The sequence below is a fragment of the Perissodus microlepis genome, chromosome 16 (assembly GCF_051167445.1).
Source record: "Perissodus microlepis isolate ML-2025 ecotype Zambia chromosome 16, ASM5116744v1, whole genome shotgun sequence".
Classification (NCBI taxonomy): domain Eukaryota; kingdom Metazoa; phylum Chordata; class Actinopteri; order Cichliformes; family Cichlidae; genus Perissodus; species Perissodus microlepis.
Genome location: NC_140476.1, coordinates 23,545,141 through 23,564,351, shown reverse-complemented (window position 1 = coordinate 23,564,351; position 19,211 = coordinate 23,545,141). Strand labels below are relative to the sequence as shown.

Sequence of the window (19,211 nt, the reverse complement as noted above, 5' to 3'; positions counted from 1 at the left end):
CCGTTTCATTCAACGATCCACTTTCGCCCTTCTCATTCTCCGCCATGCTTTTTCCGCCATGTGCGTATGAAAACAAAGGCACTGCACATGTGCGTTTTACCCATATTTCGTTTTCTTATTGTTGCCCAACATTATACCGGTATTACAGTGAACGGTATGATATGGCCCAGCCCTATGTGCAATCAGTATCTATTGGTTTGTTTGCAGCAGTTGTGACTTAATTTTGAAGCTGTTGGTAATTATGAAAACAATGAAGTCATAATGTTTTATGTTATGTTATGGTATGTATGTACCAACCATGACACACGACTTCTATATTTGCTTAGCAGCTATGAATGTCATCATTAGTAGCAGCCAGGGTTTCTGTCTCTGTGTTTGTTGGTTTTCTATCTTATTTTGATAGTCTCTCATCCCGTGTGTGTTACGTTCAGTTTTTCTTCCCTTGACTCATTAGTTGGATTCTGTTCAGCTGTGTTCCCCAGGCGTCTCCACTCTGCTCTTACCTCATGTGGATATTTAAGTCCTTAGTTTGCTTCTTTTGGTTGTTTTGGTTGTATTCTATGAAGGTATACATTTCCTATTTTCTGGGATGTTTTTTTCTCCCTGGTTCTGTTTCTTGTTGGATTACTTAGGAATTTTTTATTAAAGATCAGCCCGCAATAAAGGTTTTCTTTCAGTTCTACTCAGAAGTCCCGTATCCTGCATCCTTAGGTCCTAAACCTGCCTGCCCTGCTCCCCCACTTTCTACTCATGTGTCACTAAAGAGGTTCAGGTGAGCAGCCTACGAGTGGAGCCCCTATGTGCGGAGTTCCGCCTCAGGACATCCTTTACAGTACAGTATCCGTCACCTGCTTCCCACTGCAGAAAACCCTGCAGCTGAAACCACTGCAGCTGCACATGAAGCCTGAAAGTATCAGGATATTAATACACCACTGATCCTTTTGGGAGGAGAACTCGTCTCACTACCTTCATCTGCATCTTAGACATTCCTTATCCACAGAGAACGAGCTGTGGAGGGACATAGGCAGAGTGTGGATCTGCTGACGGCAGCATTAGACATCACACTGCATTATTATTATGCAGAGAAACACAAACATTAGCATAACAAGCTTGTGTGTGTGTGTGTGTGTGTGTGTGTGTCTGTGTGTCTGTGTGTGTGTGTAAGTAGGTCATGTTCAGAACCTTCTTCATCCAAAAAGAAGACAAACACACCCAGAGCAGACCAATCAAGAATATGAAAGCAGACAGGAGAGCTCCCGTCTGAGACTCGAGAGAAAACAGTAGAAACAGACAGAAACATAACAGCACAATCACCTGCAGGAGAAAATTCCTTAGACTCTATAGTGGGGGCTGAAAATGTAAAGCTTATCCTGAGGGCAGTGCTAGGGAAAGGTCACTTTTATTAAAATCTTAAAAGGTTAAGAATTATCATTTTCTGCAACCCTAAAAAGAAACACCACGAGACAAAAGACTTTTACTTTGAAATTAGCTGCGAGACGAGCCGCAACAGTATTTCTTTATATGATCTGTAGCCCTCTCAAAAATATTTTTCTAGTATATTTTTTACTGCTGGCGACAAGATTGTGAAACTTTAATATCTACATCATGAATGAAATCTAAAGCAACAAAAGCTACCCTATAACACAGCTTAAAAAACAGACTCCTCAGACTCTTCACTTTATCTCCATTTCATCACCCACCTGTTAGTGCAGCCACCAGAGATCAAGGGTGTCAGATATCAATGTGAAGTTAAGTCGATGATGTACTCTTGTATTACTTCCCAAATGACACCTTTTCACTTCAGCTAGAGGCTAGAAAGCAATAAAAACACTACAGTAGGACAGTCGATGCAGCTAACTAAATAAAACAAAAGCAGTAAACCTCAGAGTCCTCGCCAGAGCACATCTATATATACCATTACCTGCTAAATCTAGTTGCCATAGGGCAAGAGGTGGGGTTTACCATGGACAGGTCACCAGTCTACTGCATGCATGGAGATGGAGACAAAATGCAAAACGCAAAAACATTCACAACTGCAGTCAATTTAGAATCAGCAGTTAACCTAGCATGCATGTATTTGGACTGTGGGAGGATACCCACCAAGGGAGAACATCCACACGCCACAGAGAAAGGCCTCAGATAACTTAGAAACCATTATGGTGTCAGATTTAATATTTATTCAGGTGGAACTATCTCATTTGAATGAGAACAGACTTAAATCTATGAACCTAAGCCTTTAAGGACATCACTTTCAGATACTGTTCATTTGCTGTAGATAGTTTTTTAGGAATGCTGCATCTTCTTTCATCCTCCACTTTTCTAGCCTCCTCACATTTTTAAAGGACACACTGCATACCATGATGAGACATGCCAAGGTTTTGGCTATAGCTCTTTGGAAATCATCTTGTTGGTGCAAAAATGCTATTTCATGCTTGTCAAACTGGATAAATTCTAGTTTTTTTGCAACAGGCTGCTAGTAACAAAGTGCTTAAAGATATAATTTAAATTTGGTTCTTTGCTAAGATGAACCAGCACAAAAGTGGTTCGTCCCTTGATTTAGGCGTCTTTTCCATGCTTGAATGATTTGTAAGTCATTGTTTCTCTGAAAATGGTCAGGTTCAAAGACTGGACTGGAAATAAGAGGGGAAAGCAGCTAATGTCCAAAGAAAAACACAAAAAACTTGAAGAACTATTACTTGAGATCATTAAAAAAAATTTACAAGCAAGTCTGGCTTCTTGGAAGCAACATATAAAAGAATGAGGGGTGAGTCAAGACGTTTGCACAGTACTGCAGTCCACAGATTGTGGACACTGCCAAGAAAGGTTGATCTGCATAAATCAAACCAGACATGTTTGCAGTGGTAAAGGGAATCTACTGTGTGTGTTTTTGTCTCCTAAGCACACGATGCTCTATGGTGATGAGCAGCAGCGTGCATGTAATCACAGCAGTCACGCTATCTATTATAAGAGGAATGTCAGAACAGCCAGGAAGCAGTCACAGAGTCAGTGGGCTTTACTCTCTTCTTATGTGATACACAGTTATGTCTATGAACCTTCATGTACTATATGGAACCCAAATGTTCATCTATACACTGAAATTTCTGAAACATATCTGAGCGAGCAATGGTAGTCAGTACAAGTCAGGCGTACAGTCCACTTTCATATGTTTGTGTGCATTCCCTTTTTTTGCACGTAGTATAAATCCTGAGTGGAAATTCCGCCAATTAGAAATTAAAAAGTCAGTTTATCTGCCTGCTTTATGTAGGTACCAATTTTGAACACACTGTAGTGCTACCTGTAGTGAAGTTGTTGAAAACTGTGAGATGAAGCTATGCGAATTTCACACATTAATATCCCTCTTGTAGTTACCTGTAATAACTTTATTCGTGTCTTAAAATGATAAAAAAAAAAATCCAAATACAGTAAAACAATTGAATAAAAATGTGCACTTATGTGTACTGAAATAGCAATGCTAGAAACCAGCTCCAGACAATGACTTGTGTACATAACCCTTCTTAAATATGTATAATAATCCTCTGATGAACAGCTGAGTCTTTCTCTTGGACAGTAACAGTTTTCAACCTTTTTTAGACAAAACTCAGCCTCAGTTGAAAGTGTGAATCCAGGTCACAACCTCCAGGTTCCCCCATAAACACCTAAGTGCCCACATAAACAACATTTCAGACAGAACTTAAAAAAAAAAAATATATATAGCATCAAAGAACAAAGCGTCTGAATGTGGCGCTAAAACAGAAATAAACAGAATAAGAATTTCCTACCTCGACTCATGAAACTACTCCACATTACGGACAGGAAGACAGCTGTCTCACCTCCTCAGCCTCCTCCTCCTCTCCCTCTTTCCTATCATCTGCTCCCCTGATAACATAAAAAACTAACCAAGAGAAATCCCACACCAAACAGCGCAGACTCGCTGCCTGACTGTTTGTGTGAACGTGGAGAGACACGTGTGTGAGGGTAGAGGAGGGCGATCGACACACAGCGAGAAAGAGACGGAGTGCACAGTGTATGTGAATCACTGAGGTGATGATATTCATGGTGAACGGTGATGACAGCCCCTGTGTCTCAGTGGAAATCCCTCTTTCTCTCTCTCTGTCTGTCTCTCTCTGTGTCACCGGGGTGCTCGCTCGCTCGCAGTTTGTGGCATCATGACAAAAAAAGAAAAGGAAAGGAATAAACCAACAAATTATTTATCTACTGACCAACAGCAGGGTTTGTCCTCTACTGTTTTCAAAAATATCATGTCCACGCAAACAGTTTTCAAAAAAAAAAAGTGTCCGCATAAGCAATTGTCTCTGTCCACGTGCACGTACAAAACTACAACTGAACGCCATCATGACCAGTGTTGGGCAAGTTACTTTAAAAAAGTAATTAATTAAAGTTACTAGTTACTTCTTCAAAAAAGTAACTGAGTTAGTAACTGAGTTACAAGATTCTAAAAGTAATTAATTACTTGAAAAGTAACTATTGTGTTACTTTAAAAAAAAACAAAAAAAAAAACATTTAACCATGGGGCCAGGGTGTAATTGGCAATTTTTAACTACTTTGCTTTTACTTCTATATTTCACCTTTTAAAAACTATTTACTTTGCCTTGTTTGGTATCATCCTTTTCAGCACAACCTCACATGTCTGAATTTACAGGTATGTTTTCATTTTGACATACTGTATTAACACAATTTATCTAAAATCAGAGAAAAAACATAAAATCCGAGTAGAAAAAAGTTATATTTTTTACTGTAACAACCACAAACATGTTTATTGAATCATATTTCATAACTTTACATGCAAATATAAATTGTCAATTCTAAAATCATATGCACAAGTTTTGCAAACAACAAAGTTACTTGCACCCATTTACCTTTTACTCTTTTTTATAACCATTTCAAACTATTTACAGAACAATCAGCTGTTCTGCATTCAATAAGATGGCACACTAATTATTTGTGCCACTCCAAAAAATAATTTCTGTCCACTATAAAGGTGAACATCACAGCCTGATACCTGACGGCAGCAGGTGGATCACTCCTCCTGTTTTCATTCAGCAATCGCCTCATTGTTCTGACACACAACACAAAACGATCCACATCATTACACACTATTCTACCTTTCTACCACTGATAGAAAGCGCGACACAGGTTTGGTACATTGTAGATCGGGCGAAGCCAAAACTGACAGCAGTCAATAAACTAATCAGCTTTTAAGCTGTGTAGCCCAGCCATACTGCATGCATCCGCTTTATACTGGTCATACTAGTCTTTTACCAGTGTCTTAGCACCAACATGGGCATGAATTATTTTGGGTTAGTGGTCAAGGATATAGTCAGGGAGGCACAGATCATTGGTTCATAGCTGATCGTACCCGGTCGCTACCGCTGAGCCTGTTGTCATCACCATACAGCACTATGAGTGTGTGAATCCATCAGCAGGATCTATTCATACACTGCTGAATACATCAACACAAGACCACACATCAACAGTTGCTCTACCCCTTTGCTGTCTAACAGACATGTGCACACTGTTTCAATATGTGCCTATTAATAACTCTTTATTTCCCTGCTTATTATGAATGGGGTTTGAGCAACACAACACTGTGACCTTTATTAGCCCAGGAGAGCTAATTAGAGCTAGCTTATTCGTGTCCAAATTCATGGGCTGCATCCTCCTGAGGCCGCATTTGTAGACCGATTACGTCACAGCGACGCGCCGAAGGCTGTCCAAATTCGTAGACTCCTCCGAATGCAGCCGACAAATGCGTCCTCCTTTTCCCCGAATTTGAAGGATGGGTCGGGTGTGTCCTTTGTGGCCTACCATATCCCAGAATTCATAGTGCGGCCCAGCCAAACTCCAGTTTCCAACAATGGCGACCGCTACTAAGTTTTAAAATTACTCATACTAATCTTTCTGGGTCACAAAATAAACTTTTAACATATTTTCAGGCGAGAAAGTAGCTGTGTAAACATCAAATATCTGCTCGGTTTATCAAGATATCGCATATTTGCAAAAGTGCTTCGACGTTTTCGGAGACGTCTGCTACCCACCAGCTCGATAGCTAGCCGGGAGCTCGAGGGTTACTGATGCGGCCGAGAACGGCACAACTAGAGCCACATCATTTTCAGATCACCGCGGACTTTCGCTGCTCGGGTTAAACGTAATATATAAGTCACTTAGACAACCTAAAAATGTTATTGTTGGGCTTTTTTCAGTGTTTTGTTTGTTAGTGAGTAAATCGGTTTGGCTGAGATTAAAGTTATTAGATTAGATAAAATAAAACTTTATTAATCCCCCATGGGTTCCTCCTTGGTTTTTACACAGCTGACTAAACGTCAAACAGAAAACTGATTAAACAGAAGTATGAGACAGTCGAGAATTTACGCCAGTGTCCTGTTATATTTTACATAGCAAGGAGCAGACGGCTAAGTTTATTAAACTCCACCGAGACAGCGGTGACGCTAATCAGAAGGCTAGACCGTCCAATTTCACGGCCGTTTACTTCCGGCCTACCCAACCTTCTGAGGACACGGCCCACGTAGACCGCGAAGGCCGGGTCCTCAGGAGGATGCAGCCCATGAATTTGGACACGACCACCAGTCAGATGACAAAAGGAAAAACTACGGAGCCCCGCAGGAAGTCTCGCAAAACTAACTCGGGATCTCGCAAAACTTTAGCGAGATCTCGCAAAACAAACTCGGGATCTCGCAAAACTTTTGCGAGATCTCGCAAAAGTTTCATACATCTCCGAAAACGTCGGAGCACTTTTGCAAATATGTGATGTCTTGTAAATCGAGCAGATATCTGACGTTTATACAACTACATTCACGCCTCAAAATATCTTAAAAGTGTATTTTGTGACCCAGAAAGAGTAATATTACAACTAAGTAGCTGCCACCATTGTTGGAATTCAACTTTTGCGAGATCTCGCAAAAGTTTTGCGAGATCTCGTAAAAGTGCGTCTTACTTTTTTTTTCTCCCATGTCCCCTGCGGGGCTCCGTAAAAAACAAAGGGTTGATTTTGACATTTTCACTGTACGTAAGAAGCATTCAATCAGAAACTCAGTTTTTACAATTACCAGGACTCTTTCCCTTTCACCCTTTTCTATAAACTCCAAACACAAAACCCACTTTTCAAAGTACATTCACATGACTTCTGACTCCAAATAATCCCTATAAAATAGCTTTATCTTCTCTTAAAATCCAACATTCATTAAAAACAAACTGTACGGAGTATTCATAACCGCACCTCTTCGAGAAATGGAAAACGCAGTGCTTCCTTCACCCTTTCAGAACATCACCAAAATACATTTAGTTAAAGCAGTAAACACATTCGAAACTTTTAAAAAAAGCACACGCACAGTGCTGCAGTTGTTTTCAGCAGCAACACTGCAGACATAGAGAAGAAAGAGGGAAGAGAAGAAAAGAATACCTTCTACAGGAAGAGAAGAGAAAAGACGTAAAGAATATGGAGGAGGCAAAGAGATCTGAAGAAAACAAGAAAGAAAGAGAGTGGAAGTAAAGGAAAGAAATGAAGGAGAGGAGTAAGGAGGAAAGGAGAGGAGCTGTAATATTGTAAATGTAATTAGTCTCATGTGAGTTAATCTCTTCATTTGTACTGAGAAAGTGGATCATGGGAATTCACTCATTTAATTAGCGAATTTGTGGGTGTATAAATGTGTCTTTGTGCGGGTACAAGTGTGTATGCTGCCTCCTGGTGGTCACTAATTGCCACTGAGGCAAAAAAAAAATACTGTAAGTACACTGAGTACAGCACATCCACACTTCATGGTCTAAAAAGTCACGGCTCTCTTTCCCTTTAAGCTAAAAACACATTTTTCCCATTTGTGGTTTTGTTTTTCCTGAGCTTAACTGATGGGTTCAGTTTAAAATGTACACTTGCCACTTAATTAGGTACACCTTGCTTGTCCTGGGCGCTTGCGTGGGAAAATCCCAGCAGATCAGCAGTTTCTGAGAAACTCAGACCAGCCCATCTGGCACCAAGGACTGTGTCACATTCAAAGTCAGTTAAAGCGGCTTTATCGTCCATTTTGATGCTCCGGGTGAACTGCAGCAGGTCGTCTCAACCATGTATATATGCCTACATGACCTGAATGGCTGCCAAGTGATTGGCTGATTATATTTACGTTAAGGAGCAGAAGTGGCCATAGAGTGTATTTGTTTGCACACTGGTCACATACAGAGGGACTGACAATTTAAGTACTTTACACAGGAAAAGAGACAGACACTAGTGTATGTAGATGTAGATATACTAAAATCATTTTGTTGAGAAATAGGTGGATGAGGGTGTGACGTTTATCTTCTTTATCCAACAAGATCAAACTCTTCCTTAAGGAGGCAGGATAGACAACAATGCAGTTTTGGCAGTGGAGGACTCCCCACAGCTGGTTCAATAAACATTAATGTAAACCATACAGGAATATAAAGCTGAGTGTGTGTTTAAGTTTGTTATTGAACATGCTCCAAATTGGAATTAGTATTGCACTTTGTCACTGCCTTGAAAGTGCAGACTTGTTGATCCAGAAAATGATTTGCCACAGGAGAAGTTAAAACCTGAGGGCTATTTTTTAATATTCCCTCTCTTCTGCTGACATAATGAGCCACGTTGGCACAACAGCTCATAAACAGTCTCATTACTCTTTTTTTTAGTTTGAGATATTTGACTCTGTTTTCTGTAATTTTTATTAGAAATCTGCAATGTGGAAATGTTTTTAAATTAGTAGACTTAATTTCACCTGACGAAGCTGAAAAGCAGCAGGTGACACACCCATGACTTCCATTTGGCTTCCTAGCTAATTTTATTAATATCAGGATCATGAATTTCCAATTATCCATGCATTATTCATGGCTGATTCACCATCTTATGCAGTCCTCCTCCTCCTGTTATGTAATTCATATTTTGAATTTTTACCCACATAGATTCTGTGCACATATTTACTAGATTCTCTTCATTTTGTTGCAGTTTCTGTGGGTATTTCTTATTTTTTTGGCAGAAGTTATGATGTAAGCTTTTACTGTACTCATGTATTATTACATGTCTTTGACAGAAAATGTTAATTGTCCAAATGTCCTTACCAAGTTTTACCTGCATCATTACATACAGGCTTCTCTCCAGGCAGAACTGGAATCACTTAGCACTACAACATTTTACTATATTTATTCATTTAATTTCATTTCCATAACTTGATAGACATGAGTCAGTAATAGCAACCCAGTAAATAGACAGAACCGATAGAGTCCGTCAGACTCAGTACTTATTTCTTGAGTAAAGTGTCTGGGTAATTCTCAGATTGGTGAGTAATAACTTTGTCCTTCAGTTACTGACAGTTTGTAACTTTGGAGCACTTCTGAGGTCTACTCTTTGTGCAAGGAGAAGAAAAACAGAAAAGAAAATGACAAACTTGACTCTATGGACCTTCGGACAACCAGCCGAATGATGATCTAGAAACAAAATAATCTGCTCTTCTGATTTACAGCAGTTTTATATGGAAGCCATCCTCTCTGGAGCTCACTGATAGCAGCAAATGCCCTCCTGCAGCACAATGATTGTGATGTCATCCGACCTGACTGCTGATAGGCTGCTCAGCCAGGTCACTGTCACACACCACATACACACACAAATACACACTTAGCCTGGCCTGGAGAAGCACTGAGTTCAGGCCAAAGAGCTTTTCATCGTCGAGTGAGAATCACGTAATGGAGAGAGAGAAAGAGAGCACGACATGATCATTCAGGCTGAGTGTGTGTGTGTGTGTGTGTGTGTCCAATAGAGAGAGATTTAATCTTTAATCAGCGTTATTGTACCCAGCACACTGATATGGACACACAGTATATAATTACATCTGCTGCACTTGCACATACACAGGTGTCAGTGGGTGTATGTTTCTCGCTCCACTCGACACTACGGCACACTTTTACAAGTGTCCTGCGTCTTTGTGTTTTCAGCAACAAACTGGAACAGTCCGACAGGAAGAGTCACACAAAGATGCCGTGACAGCAGCTCTGCGTGGAGACTAATACATTTAGGGCCTAACACCAAACGTTCACAATGCATTTGAGAGATGTCGGGGTGGATTCGAAGCGGTGCCATGTCCCAGTTTAATGACCTGCTGCTGGCTGCTCCACTTTAACTCCTTTACATCTTACAACACGTTCTCACTCTGCTGACTAGCAGCTTGACTTTAAGGAAGCGGGGCTTAACCTCTGAGGAAGCTCCGAAGCTGTTCCAGTCTCCTCTGATCAAACAGCTAAATGGAGTCGAGGCATGTGAGCGGTAACTTCACCAGCAGAAGGCGCTGCGAGAAATGCTGCTGTTGCTCTGTTATAAAGAATTCAAATGCTTTAGGGCTGTTAAAACAGACTCGACATATAATAGCACATCTAAAATTAAAGACTTGACCTGATGATGCTGGTGTAGTTTATTAAGAGGGAAACAAACTTAATTTGATAGCACTTGTGGAGCAGTTGTGGAAGAGCATCATTTCAGACCCCAAACATCAGTCTCAGGAAAATAACCAAATTACTGAAGTCAGTAGGAAACTGTAAAGGTCTACACGGTTGGGTTTTAGGACACGGATAGAAATTATGAAATTATGTACCAAGTGTTATGCTTGATTTGATATATTTACTGGAATTAATATGTTAAGGATTTGATCTTTATATTCAGGCTAACAATTTAGGATCCTGTACATCAGGGGTAGGCAACCTTTCTGGTGATGAGTGCCATCTAAAATTTCCTTAGAAGTCAGTGTGCCATATGATTGCATTAGCAATAAATTTAATAACGCTCTATATTAACAGTTACACACTACATAGAAGAACTTTATAGAATTATATTTGTTTGCAGATGTTGGCAGCTATCAGCGAATAGTTATCAGCTATTTTGAAACAAAAAAAATACACTTTTTATCCATAACAAGAACTCCATAACAGCAAATGGACTGTACAACAGAAAATGCAAATGCTATTTATGGTCTCCTCACAACAATGATAAGAAAAATAAACTGGGCCAATATGGCATTTTTGTTAATACAGGGATACACATGTTAATGTGATCTCTGGTCTCCCACTCAGAGACACAGGTCTCCGAGTGTCCAGCATTCAGACGGTTACCTGAGGGCACTCATGTGAGAGAAAATCTGCTCACACAGATATGTAGAGCCAAATACTGTCAATAAGGCCTCTGCAATGTTCAGAAGACAGTTAAACTTGTCAGGTAGTGATGTCCAGCAGGTGAAAATGCAAGCTCCATGAACACGCACAGATATGGATTCCAGCTGCTTCGATGTTGCATTAACTGGCATTAACTCAGCCAGTTAATGCGAGACAAACCCAGCTGCTCATTAAAGATTTCTGGTTTGATCAGAAAAGAAAACATTGGTCCACACACCTGAAAGTCCCAAAAATGCATTGTGAATTCTGTCTCGAGTCTACAGATGTATCCGTGTATTTCCGTGGTGCTGATGCTGCGCTGAGCAGAAAGCTCCTGAAGCATTTGAAGTGTCGGAATGTGGAAAGCTAACAACGTCCCTCTCACCAGTAGGCTAAGTTATTTTTAGCCAATTACAAGTTGAATCTGGTAGTTGGGGTTGTTAGCTAAGATACCGTCATTAAGAAGCAGCACAACTAATACTGTGTCTGTGCGAGCTGATTTGCGATGTGCACCGCTGGCCCGGCCATTTATTTTTTGATGCACCTTCTCAGATTAACTCACTGCGTGTCGTGCCCAGGGCTGGACTGGGATAAAAAATCAGCCCGGGCATTTTGACTAGAGACCGGCCCACCAGGTATTAAAGCCATAAAGCCTTTGAATGAAAACAAACACTGTTGTGACAGTGATGTACAGTCTTGTTGGTATATGTATGATTTCTATACATTTTACATCAGATACAGATAAAAACTTTGGTTGTAAGAGTCAGATAATTACTTATTAAAGCGAGACATTTTAAATGAAAATAAGAAAGTATTTCTTTGTGCCCCCCTCTCCCTGTTAATGCCCTACCTGCCCCCCTGGCAAAACTTTGCTAGACCCGCCCCTCCACAGTTACCAGCTGTCAGCTACTTAGAAAAGGATCCTGGTGTTATTTGTCTCTCAGAAACAGTTCATAACTTCAACTCATTCATGTCACCAAAAAGGTAAACCTGTTTCTCCATCACCTGTTCAGCTCTGATGATTCAGTAAGGACATCTCCTGGTTTCATCTTCATGTTTCTCACCAGATAACCAAACCGACATCATGACCAGCAGCTTTTACAGCTGTGGCTCCAGCAAACATCAGCTGGTACTAGAAATTAATATTAAATAAATTCTAACAACAGCTGATCAAGCTTAAACATGCTGCTGTTGGTTAGCGCGACATCCGCTGGTTTCCTCTTTCTGGCGCAAAGTGGGCGATAAATAAACAAGAGAGAAAAGCCGATCAGCTGATCATTGATCAGTTTCATGACTGAAGTAGCAACAGGAGAGGGAGGGGGGAGAATGAGAGAAGAAGAGGCAGCTGACAGCGTAAATACAGAATAAATCCAGCTTTGTGTCTTTTTCCATTCTAGCTGAAGTATGGGACAAACTGTGTTCCTTTTCAGCTCAATACGAAACGCGTAATATTTTCTCTGAATGCGGGACGACTCCGTCCGTTTTACGGGACGGTTGGCAACTCTATTAACTTATGAATAAAATAACGTTCATGTTAGCTAGTACGCAGTACGAGTTATTGTAACTGACTGTAAAAAGTCAGCACAACAAAAATAAACTCCACCTAAACTTGGTTTATATCTGACCCAGATAGACTGCAGGTCATAACTTCTTACCTGAAGTTCAGTTCACCTGACACTCGGACCGGCGGCCACCTCGAGTCTCTCCTCTTGCCTCCCCTTTCTCTCATCCACCTGCTGGCCTCCACCACTTGCTAATGTTACTGAATCTGTGGAAGCTACGCCATAGCCACCACCAAACAACTGGGTTATTTTTATACACCGGCCAGCATCTGGCCAATCCACCACCTTTGATTGTTTATACCGTTATAAAAAAATAAATAAAAAATCATCTGCCCACAGAGCAAATGCCCGGTATGCCCGATGGCCAGTCCAGCTATGGTCGTGCCATTAGTTATCCCTTCGCGTGCCAGCTGTGGCACGCATGCCTAGGGTTGCCGACCCCTGCTGTACATTATCCACATTCTGTATCATATTCCATCAATACTTTACACAGAACACTTACACTGTATTGTATGACCTCATAATTTGTATTAATAGTTGACTTAGACATTCTTAAACCTCTTACAGATTTTTTAATGTTGTGGTTTTAATAAGGATTTTAAAATTCTGAATTTACATCTTTTCAGTCTAAAGACGATTAACAAACGCTTTAAATTTGGGACCCGGCAATACTAAAACTAAACCAAACCATTAAACCATTTTATTTTATTTAAAAATGTTGAGGTATTCATATATATTAATTTGTATTTTAACTATAAGACAAGTCGGGCGATTACAAAAGTCACTGAGAGCTACTGGGAACCGTCACGAACTGCATATAATCAATTTAACAGAGATATTTTAGAGTGAATGGACTCACAGCCTATACAACAGCAGCCACAGCATAGCTCACAATGCTGACATAACTAGCAGATGCTGAGGCGGAGCTAAACATACAGAGGCTGCGTAAAAAACTGCAGTGATGATGTCACTTGATGCGGGTTCAGTTTATCCTGTCAGACCTCAATCTCCAATCTAGCATTCACACACAAACACACACACACACACACACACACACACACACACACACACACACACACACACACACACACACACACACACACACACACGTGTAACCTCTCCCAGGGGGCAGCAGCTGTTGATGATGATGAGCCAAAGTCACGCTTGCTCAGCAGACAGCAGTCAGACTTTACAAATTAATGTCCTGTTTAGCTCTTAATGCCCCTCTGGGTATCCTGACAACTGGCATGATGGTGCAAAGTACAGACTAGTTATTTCCTCTCACGCAGGACACGAATCACCTGCCTGTCAGTTTATGACTGAAAATGTGAGGCAAAACAAGATGTAGCCCTGGTCCTACCTGCAGTCGTGCTGGAAGGAGCGCTGAGGCCTGAACTTAAGCCGGGAGTCGGAGTTAGTCCTGCAGGCTGAGAACTGAGCCCTGTGACCTGGGGAAGAGACCTGGACTGGGCCCCTACTCATATCAAAGACATCAAAGACCCATTAGAACATATAAAGAGCTGACAAGAAGAAGAAGAATCTCTGCTGCTGCTGCTACACTTGATTATTATTTAGTTTCCTTTCCATTCAAATCTTTGTTTGGATCTCGGGGAACACAATTATTTAACTAATCTTACGTTAGCAGATTTTTACATGCGCTCATGCAGACGCTGCTGTGATACAACAGTCACATTACAGAAGGGAATTACCTGCTGCCTGCTGCCTGTTGTCTCCAGCCTGCAGCTGTCTCACTCTCCGGAGGTGAGACCTGCCATTGTAGTGCAGCTGGGCCTGAGCAGCAGAGGTCAGCTGCAGGTTACACACCTCACACAGCGAGTATGTCCCACTCTGACCTGAAAAGAAAAGCAGGGACGAGAGGAGAAAACTACATCGTTTGCCTTGAGTTGCAGAGGTATACTGTGCTGCCGGTCACTTAACAAGTCAGTCACCTGAGGATGTAGCGTGTGGGACAGAGAGACTGATGGACGTAGGTGTGGGCGTGTCCATCAGCTCTTGACACATCCCGCCAAAGCCAAAGATGTGCCCACTGTCCAGGAACTGAGAGGGGCTGAGAGGAGTCTTCATCCCTGCAGAAGAGAAGAGAGAGAAACACAAATTATTTAATTATTAGGAGATAATTCTCCCAAAAGTTGGATTAAGGTTTAAAATAACTAAACACCAAAGACATCTACTTTTTCATTTTAACTTGAATGAGCTTTGACACTTTGAATTGAAGAGCTGACCATCAGAAAAACCCTTATGATACAGGTTTTGTTGACCTGAACATGAGCTAAGTATGTGCTATAAAATAATATATAAAACTATAAAACAGCGGTGCAAAAAGGTTAGGGTTATTTTAATTTGCCTACATCAGGAGTCAGTGTGCCAGCTCCAAAGGTTTACCAGCTCTGTAAGGAGTCACTCTCTCAACAATTAAATAAGTTGCAAATCCACTCAGATGACCTTCAAAGAAACTGAAACTTGAATTTCCTAATCACACCAGTTAATATGTGTTACTAGAAGAGATTATCTTAAAGACACTAGCGAAGAAATCCAGAGAAACGTCACAAAATAACACTGAAGTGATTCAACATAGCAGCTCTGCCTGCAGCGCCAGCGTGAAGGTGACACCAAACATCGGGATGTCTTAAACAGGAAGACTCACTGAGGGACGGACGGGTGGACGGACAGACACGAGTGAGGCCTGAATGACACTGGAAACAAAGCGCGAAGCATCAAACGCTCACAGGGAAAGTGATGAAGTAATGACTAAGAGGAGAGAGAGGAAGCATGACATATGTGTGTGTGTAGGTCAAACCATGACTGTGTCCATCTGCTGTCCTGGCAGCGCTGCCAAGTCACATGACATCCAATAAAACACACACACCCTCTCATTTAGTTTGGTTTACTGCCACAATGTACATTACTCATATAAATACAGGGACACGATCATTACGGCACTAACTCAAGGTCTACTTCCCTCTACTATCGATACTCGATTTCGCTCGTGTGCACAGCGGCACAAAATAACTCATTATGAGTGAAACTATAGTTTCTGCACATAAAAAACATAAAATTTTTACAAAAAAATGTGTAAAACAGTGCTGACAATCCTTCTTTCATGTGAGTTTGTGACAGGTTACATTACACTCATATAGTCTGAGCCATTGTGAAGTTTAAATTACTGAAATCTGACTTAAATAATGTTAGGAAAGGTATTTGGTGTTTGCAGCTCGAGGAATAAAAGTAAAGGCCCTGCTCATCCCATTCCATTTTATTTATGTAGCGTGAAATCACAACAGAAAGGGCCTCAAGTGGCTTTATATTTTAAGGTAAAAACCATACAATAACACAGAGAAAACTCTACCAATCAAACAACCTCCTTTGAGCAAGCACTTGGTGAAAGTGGCAGGGAAAAACTCCCTTTCAACAGGAAGAAACCTCTGTCAGAATCAAGCTGTTCTACTTCTTCTTCTTTTTTCTCTAGTTTCAGTCACCTGCTGCGTTGCTCATCTGCCTCTCCTGTGACTAGAAGGCTTGTTCTTGAACCCCCTCCTCAACTTTTCAACTGCCTGCTTGTTGACTGTTCTGCATCCCAAAGTGAGGAGCTGGGTATGCTGCTCTGCCTTGGCTGATAAGTCTGTCTATTTGAGCCTTTTGGGTTCTTTTGCTTTGCCCACTTCAGCCTGCCGTACTGCCGTTAGCTCCATGGGATTTCTGTGAGGTTGGCCACTAGAACAGGTGTGGCCTGAGACTAGCTGGAGTGATCTCTGGTGGAAGACAGTTTTAGATCTAGCTCAGTCTGCATCGGCCAGGAGCGTAGCTTGAAACATCTCCCTTAGTTTTACTTTCCAGATTTTTCTTTGTTAATTCGTCATGCACAGTTTCCCTGTGTCTTGTTAGACACAGATACTGAGGCTCACTGGTAATGCAGAATTTAGCGCTGTAAAGGTAAATAGAGACTAACACTCTAATGTGTAAGGCAGAGACACAAAACAACCCATGTCACGGTTCAGTTATCAGGAGACACTTCCTGTCTCGCTCCCTCTTCCAGCTGGTTGTTAGTGGTGGACTTTATGTTCTGCAGACAGCTGGTTAATCTGCCACTGTGATGAATTAGCTTCAAAAATGTACGTGCGCGCGCACACACACACATACACACACACAGAGCGAGAGAGCCAGCTCATGCTGACATCAGCTTCAGCAAGGGAAGGATTAAATATATCTGCTCTATTGAGCTGGGAATTACACACACACTCTCACACACAGGTAACTACATGCACACATCTTCACTCTCACACACACAAACGCACAAAGTAAGACGCAGACAGAGAAAGACTAAGTCAGTGAACTGAGAGTTCAAGATCCAAATGAAATGTGTGTTTAGCTTCTCTGTTGTAGTGTGTGTGTGTGTGTGTGTGTGTGTGTGTGTGTGTGTCTGTATGAGTCTAATCCAGGCTGACCAGGCAGTCAGTAATCAGAGAGGCCAGCTGTGAGTTATAATCTCATACATACATAAGCACACACACACACACACACAGACACACACACACACACTGACACCGGTCAAGCAACAATGTAATTGTGACTGATGAGGAAAAGTAGAAATATGTTCAGGTAGAGCTTCTCACCAACCTGGAAAAGACTTCAAAGAAACACCTGACTGAGTTTCAGCCTCATCTGCATGTCCTTAATGTTGCGGTGAAATGCAGTCCATCATCTCTGTCAGTGTGTGAATCTCAGACTGTGACTGCTAAATCCAGAAGTGCAAGACCATAATGAATGTCGAGAACTGAATACTAAACTCAAAGATGGCACCTACTCATTTGAATTAAAAGTGTTCAGCTGATGGCAACCCCCCGCCTGCCCCCCTCGCTTCCATACTGTGCAGCCCACTGAGCATCACTGACCTAACAGACATCATAACACTCAGCCTTTAACTTTACATTGGGATGAAGCAGACCAAATAAAGCTCCAGTTAGAGCTATAATACCGCTATGGATTAAAAAGATAGATACAAAAACATAATAATCAGCCTTCTTTGCAGTTGGAGGTGTCAACAGTTTTACACACCCTTTTTATAACAGTGCTCTATGGGAATAACGCCATTAGGGCCGCTGGGGCTTCTTCTATTTTACCAGTGGTCACACTTTTAACATGAGTGGTCACTGTTAGAAACATGAACAACTACCCCAAGTGACATTAATGAGAGCAAGTAGGTGTCTGTCTACACTAGTCATGCCAAGAAGCTAAATCCAGTCGGCCCTTCATAGCTTTTTAAAACACCCCTTTATGTTTAAATCTGGTTACAAGTAAAAGGTGACAAGTTACATTCTCAGGACGTGGAAAGATTCCTAGAAAAGTCTAAAACTGGTTTGAATTGGAACGCTTCACCTCATCGATGTTTAAAAAAATGCAAATAAATGGTGTTGGTGTTGGGTTTTTTGTTTCATTTGGTTGGGTATTTTTAATCAGTTTACTTCATGTAAACTGTCTTCTTTTTGTCCTGTGAAAAAATCAGTGCATCCCTCTCTAAAAAGAACATGACAGCACAGCTTAGGTTTGCAAAGTTGCATCTGAACAAACTAGAAACCTGAGGAACCAACTATCAAGTACGGTGGGGGAGGGGTGATGATTTGGTCTTGGACATCTTGCATACACTGAATCAGCTATGAACTCCTCTGGACACCAAAGTATTTGCAGTCAAATGTGACGCCATCTGTCCGACAACTAGAACTCAAACAGGACAATGAATTCAAGAACACCAGCAAACAAAAGAATGGCTGAAAAGGAAAATAATCGAGGTGCTGCAATGGCCTGGTTAAAGTCCTGAAATCCTGTGGAAGGCCCTTAACAGAGCTGTGCATAAATAAAAGGCAGCAAACCTCAATGAAGTGAAGCAACCTTATAAAGAAGAGTGGAATAAAAGTGCTCCACATAAATGTAAGAGACTAATAAAATAATACAGAAAACAATTACTTCAAGTTATTGCTGCTAATGTTGGTTCCACAAGCTACTAAATCAAGGACTTAGTTTTTCAGACAACTGCAACGAGTCTTCTGAAAACTTTTATTTTTGAATAACTGTATGTCTCGTTCTGTGATGCATGCTGACCTTATTTGTGCAAGCCTGACTGAGAAGACAAATTTCAAGCTATCATTTTTTTCAAAAAATCTCTTCTCTGTTTATAACTAATGTCTTCTATAACCTTCAGCATCCTCTCAACAATGTTTGGTGGGCTCACATAATAAGGTAAAGATTGTACAGAAAAAGACTCAACAAACTACTCAGAGCATGAACTTACTGGCGACAATGGGAAGGGAAAACATCCCTTTCTCAAAATGCTTTTTCCCCCATCAGGGCATTTGATAAATCCCCCATGACAGAATAACTAAGCTGGCCTAGACTGCTCCATCCATGGACGTGTGAAGCTTGGTAAAAAAAAGTCCTTGTTACTTTTTAGCTTAGCTA

At 41.1% G+C, this 19,211-nt stretch overlaps 1 protein-coding gene across 3 annotated transcripts in view; it reads right to left on the bottom strand.

Annotated features, from left to right (window-relative positions):
* The window catches only part of znf385b (zinc finger protein 385B), a 65,763-nt gene that overhangs the window by 24,034 nt on the left and 22,518 nt on the right, over positions 1 to 19,211 (bottom strand). For 2 of the 3 annotated variants that reach the window (XM_084908797.1, XM_084908795.1), the window contains exons 2-4: positions 14,690 to 14,827; positions 14,450 to 14,593; positions 14,101 to 14,217 (exon numbers count right to left, since the gene is read on the bottom strand). In XM_084908797.1, coding sequence (XP_084764923.1) covers positions 14,101 to 14,217; positions 14,450 to 14,593; positions 14,690 to 14,825 — 397 coding nt within the window. In that variant the 5' untranslated portion in view covers positions 14,826 to 14,827. The remainder of the gene's footprint in view (positions 1 to 14,100; positions 14,218 to 14,449; positions 14,594 to 14,689; positions 14,828 to 19,211) is intronic. The other variant, XM_084908796.1, reaches the window with a different exon arrangement.